The following is a 6,000-nucleotide window of genomic DNA, read 5'->3' as shown; positions in this document are numbered from 1 at the left end:
TATTTTTCACCTTTAAAAAAGCAATGATGGTTGCTTCTTGAAGTAAATGATATCTCCTTGCCGTAGTTCTGGGAACAGGTAAAACAATGGTTATCTTCGCAGAAGTTGTTTACAGGGTTAAAGTTGGAATACAAATTCCTTGTTTACCAAGGCACTGGTATACCCAGTCTTATCTTTAACTTGTCTGATCTTTAACATGTACAAGTGATTAGTGTGATTAGAGCTTCCTCTAGTACTGTTTCAGATAAGATTTTCTGGTTTTGTTTGGTGAATGTCATTCTACAGAAGATGCGGCTTTTGTTCCCATTTTTAGTGCAGTTTAAATCAAGGTATACAAATAATTAGAATAGTTTTCAAGTATTTTTGTAACGTTCAGAATGATCGAAATTGTATGAGTAAATGTTTAAATCAACTTATAATGAAATGTTAGTTTCCCGATTTTTTTTTTTATTAAAACATATCTAGCTACTGTTTTCAGTATTTACAGACCATAACTTTATAAATAACAAAAATTTAAATACTCCAAGCAGGTTAAGGATACAACTATGCCAAATGTTTATCCTTGAAATTATCATATGAAATTACTCTATTTAATAAAGAAATGAAAATGTATCCCCTCTTATTTTTTTCAGCTCGAGAACGTTGCGAACGGCATCGAATTTACTGATCCTGAACTTAGCCGTCAGTGACTTCTTCTTGTTGATAACCATATCTGCTCTTGTGCACAATTCCGTCCATGAAGGACCCGCTACTGGAAGAATTGGTAGGTATCACGAAGTGGGAGTTCCTTTATTTTTGTATGAGTTGGCGAGTAAGACCAAAAGCTTATTTAGAATAAATTTTTCGTAATAAAGAAATAGATTCAGAAAAAGTTTAAGATATTCTCTCTCTCTCTCTCTCTCTCTCTCTCTCTCTCTCTCTCTCTCTCTCTCTCTCTCTATGTGTGTATGTATGTGTATATGTATGTATGTATGTATGTATATATATATATATATATATATATATATATATATATATATATATATATATATATATATATTTCTTTAATCTCTGAAGTCAATGACCGTTTTACATCAGGTTGCAGCGATACTATCAAGTGTCTGAAGGAACCTGCATTCTCAAGCTTTTTTTATTTTATTTTACCGGATGCATTGGAACATACACATTTTTATTTCAATCTAGAGTTAATGAAATGTTGGTCATTCGGAGGGTCGGAACTGGGATTAGCGGAATGCTAACCTAAAATGAAGGTATCATTGGTCAGGGTGAACAGTTACAGTCTTCAGTATACCATTAACCAATTGGGATGAGAAGAGACGGAGTCTCGATTGTCGTCGGATTAAGTTTGGCTCTTGAGACTTTTTAGTGTAGGTAAAACAAATTAAAACAAATTATTCTATATATACTGTTATATATATATATATATATATATATATATATATATATATATATATATATATATATATATATATATATATATATATATATACGTACAATGCCTCAAGAATACATAGGGGTTCTGGGTTACTGTCTTAGTCTAATACTTCTGTGGCTTTTAGTAGTAGCTCTCTTATGAGATATAGGCATTTTTTATGGCACCATCTTTTAGGTGACAGGTTAAGACCCTCGATGGACGAGTCCTGGTCATCCTGATACAAGTAACTTGGTGAGATTTCATTCCTCACCTAGGCAAGTGTGCTTGTATACCAAGTTGGCCCTCTGGAGTTCGGCTGGAAGGGATAACATTGTTATTCAGGCAATGCAATGTTATCTCTGGTATATAATTAGCGACTTTTTTGATGGCAGTCATGGTGCTAACAGGATGGAAATTTCTTTTTGTAATTTCCTTTATAATTTTTTCATTTTTTTAATAGGCTGTACTTGCGTGTTTGTGATAGTAAAGTGTTACAATATTTTCATTATCATTTTCGCTATACTGATTACTCCATGTTCATGATTTTTCTTGTGATCGTGACAGCATTGTGAGAAAAACCATTGGTCACGTGTTTTTAAAGCTCTTTCTCTCTTTTTATGAGTGGTAGTCCAACTGCGGCACTGGGAGAAGGCACAGCCTCCTCCACTGAAACGTGATTAATTTTCAGTAACTACTCCAAAGAATATCAATGCCCCTTTTCTCCAAAGTGCATGTTTTGACAGAACATTTGAGAAAATTATCAAAAAGTAGTATTAAGTTGGTTTAGTCCTTCTTATAAATATCGTGAAGGAGGCCCTGAAGACTCCTCTTGGCATCTATACCGAGGAAGTCACCCTTCAGATGCCCAGAGAGCATTATGTATCAGCAACACAAAACGTCATCCCTTTAGACAAGCATTCCTGTTTTCCAGCATCCCAGGACAGGCAGGTAGCAGAGGTCTGCTACACTCGCTGCTGCAAATTCGAAAGGTATTTAGTAAAAGGTATCATAGCTCCCTGGGTTATCCACTAATACTCCAACTCACTGCAGGGAAAAGAATCCTAAACCTATTGCTTTTGTGTCTCCAGATCTCTTTAACATTCATTTTCTTCACCAGTCTTGACACAGAATAAGAATGCCATGAAAAGGTGAGATTCAATTAAGAAGTGAATGTCTGAAAATGTGACATGGTCTTTTGCCACACATGTAAAAGAGCTGCACACAATTTAAAGTTTCCATCACAATTTTGACACCTGAACTTTTAGATGGGGCTCATTCTGTGGCTACAGTAAAACATGTCATGATAAAAATTAAAGAAAATAGTTGGCTTCCACATTCTGCACTGAATATAGATATGACTGCCCTGAAGTTAGCAGTGTGGTGAGTCCTTGGTATTGCCTCTATATATATATATATATATATATATATATATATATATATATATATATATATATATATATATATATATATATATATATATAATATAAAGCATTAATAAACAAGTTACAAATATAGTTTATTATCAAATTCACTCAAACTTCGGAATAAACACCGAGAGGAATTCGTAAGTGATAAGCGATTGTAATCAGGTGTTCTACCGGTAGTAGGACGTGATGCCGAATGCACTTCAGCCGAAAGACAAGAGGCCGAAGCCAAGAAGCCGAACGGACATGAATACAAACGGACAGGAAGAAGAACGGACGTGATGCCGAATGACCAGAATTCCAAACAGACAAAATGTACAAGAAGTCGAAACAGTCTTTGGTGGGCCGTAAGGTAGATAATTACCACAAACCTTAAATAGATAATTACTAATTTCGTCACTGGTAACAAGGAAAACTATTTTTTTTCTATTTGAAGTTTATTATCCGTTGAGTTTGATCATGGATTTCGTTAAGACAGTATGAGGAGGAAGTGAGCTTCTTTTAAATGGTTATGCCTACGTTGCGGATAAAAATGTTAATGACACCACATATAGGACGGTGTGAAAAACGCAAAAAGTGTAGTGCTAGACGTAAAACTATTGGTGATGAAGTACAAAGCAAATCATTCTCATCCATCTGATGGGCCATGTAATTCGGTTTTTAAAGTATTGGACGGATGAAGAATAAAGCTGAGCATTCGGAAGAGGCTACGACCACCATAATTAGGAATGCAACGGAAGAACTGCCACTAGCTGGAGCATTACCTGAGAAAGAAACACTTGAAAGAATCATACGAAGAGCAAGAAAGGTAGAGAAGGTCGAAGCTTTGGGCGTAACAACGCGAGGATAGAATTTTCGGATGTATGAAAGTGATGCTGTTGTTATCTTTTCTACAAAAAAAAAAAAAAAGTGGAACTCTTATCAAAAAGACAAACGTGGTTTGGAGATGGAGCATTCGACTCTCTCTCTACCCCACTAGGCAAACAATTATATAATATCCATGCGCTTATTTCGGGAAACAAAACTTTCCTTTACTTTAATTGTATATAGCAAGTAATGAGCACGAAAGAACTTAGGACGAAATATTTAATTTCTTGAAAAACAGCGAAGTAAATGACCCAACATCCATAACATTAAATTTCGAAAAAGCAGATGTAGTTAATAGTGTTAAGCAAAGCTTCCCAAACACATTAATTTAATTATTTTTTCCATTTTGGCCAATGCCTATGGCGCAACATTCAAGCCAGCAGACTGCAAACTGGTAGCCGAACCTGAGAATGCGCACCTCATTAAGCAATTGCAGGCTCTTGCTTTTGCCCCACCACCTGATGTTCAAAAATGATTTGGCAAATTCCTTGCTCAATTAGATCCCTCAGTTGATGATATGTTAAGCGACTTTCTAGTTTATTTTGAGAGAACGTGGTTAGGGGTAGTGTAGGGGGGGAAGGAGAAGGAAGGCTATTTTCAACGTAGAATTATGGTAAGTTCACTCTCGTGTTATGGATAACTTGCCGAGAACCGACATTTGGCATGCGGCTTTCAAAAAAGGCTTGATATAATGCATCCCACATTACCCAAGCATCTTAGAATTATCAGGAGAGAACAAGCTACAAATGAAGTTTTAATCGAACAGGCATCTATGGGAATCAATATTTCACGGACTAACAAAAATATGATGCCATTAACGAAAGAATTAAGTCTATTTACAATTTCTATAACAAAGACGGCCTAGGTTTCCTATGTGCTTTAGCCTGCAATTTTTAATGACAAAATATTTTTACATTATTTTACTTGATTATTTTATTATTTAATTTGTTTTCAATAATATTTTGTAAAAGAAAGTTGCAAATAATGGTTTTAATTATTAATCCCATATCTTTGGCGAAAGAAAGTTACAAGTAATGGTTTTAATTATCTATCCTATTCGTTTCCACTTATATATTCAGCATCTTGTCCATTCGGCCTCCGGTAAGTTTGACTTACTGGCTGTTCAACGTCACGTCCATTCTTCGTCCTGTCCGCTCGACTTCTTGGCTTCGGCGTAAGTGCATTCGGGATCGTGTCCGCACACGGTTTTACCTAGTGACGGATCGCTTATCACTTATAAATTCCCCCTTCGATGTTTTTCCAAGGTTGAATGAATTTGATATCGAACGTCGTTTGTAGCCTCATGTTTCTTAAAATAAAAATGTCACGGTGTATGTAACAAATTTATTGTACACACACACACACACACGCACATATATATATATATTTATGTGTGTGTGCGCGTGCGTATAGATTGAATTCTTTACTAACGGAAAAGTTAAGTTAAAAATTATGAAATATCCTTTTGCAGTTGCATTTATATCATTTCCTGTAGATCAACACGTTGTTTTCCTTTAGAAACGAATCTTTTCCGTAAAAAAAACATTCACGTATACAGTTCTTCATCAGTCAGGGAGATACATTGTTTTGAAACATTGCCTCATTATTTCTGTTTTCCAAAACATTTTGAGTCCCATCCCTCCCTTCGGCCACTATAGCTGCACCCTCTTTTTAGTATTTTATCTTACCTCCATTCCCGCTTACTTTCTTTGCGCAACTGAGATGTTTTCTCCCAGTTCCACCTTTCGGTCTGTGCACTTCATTTCCTTTATATTCTGGATCTCTGCCTTCCTGGCCAACCACTGCAACTCCTTTTCACTGCCATAAGCGCTGATTGGCCGGAAGTGCCCAAGTCGTTTTTTGGCCCGAGAGTCTAAGTTTCATTACATCATTCATAAACTCATTCATCAAACTTTGTTTATATATATATATAATATATATATATATATATATATATATATATATATATATATATATATATATATATATATATATATATATATATATATATATGATGTTTGTCTGTGTGTGCTTGTGCGTGTGTCTACGTGTGCATGTGTTTGTTGAAAATATATGCTTTCCTAAGAATATAAGTATATACTTGGAAAAGAGAAGACCAAGTTGCTAGATTTAATAGGCAGGCGAGGAGAGGCTTGTGGTATATCTGTCATTATTTGGCTGAAGCAGACGTCAAGATGTATAAAAGTTTATTTTTGGGAGGAAGGGATGAAAATCGTGTTTAATTGTATATTAAGGCCACTTAGTTTGATAAGAATAAGTGAGAAGAGCATAAAC

General features: G+C 35.2%; 1 protein-coding gene across 2 annotated transcripts in view; it reads left to right on the top strand.

Moving 5' to 3' along the window:
• The window catches only part of LOC136838603 (opsin, ultraviolet-sensitive-like), a 223,600-nt gene that overhangs the window by 129,180 nt on the left and 88,420 nt on the right, over window positions 1–6,000 (top strand). For both annotated transcript variants that reach the window (XM_067103842.1, XM_067103841.1), the window contains exon 3: window positions 633–763. In XM_067103842.1, the coding sequence (XP_066959943.1) occupies window positions 633–763 (131 nt within the window). The remainder of the gene's footprint in view (window positions 1–632; window positions 764–6,000) is intronic.

The sequence above is a fragment of the Macrobrachium rosenbergii genome, chromosome 5 (genome assembly GCF_040412425.1).
Source record: "Macrobrachium rosenbergii isolate ZJJX-2024 chromosome 5, ASM4041242v1, whole genome shotgun sequence".
In the NCBI taxonomy this organism is placed as follows: Eukaryota; Metazoa; Arthropoda; class Malacostraca; order Decapoda; family Palaemonidae; genus Macrobrachium; species Macrobrachium rosenbergii.
The sequence above is the reverse complement of the archived record's forward strand: the minus strand, read 5'-3'. Positions and strand labels throughout refer to the sequence as shown.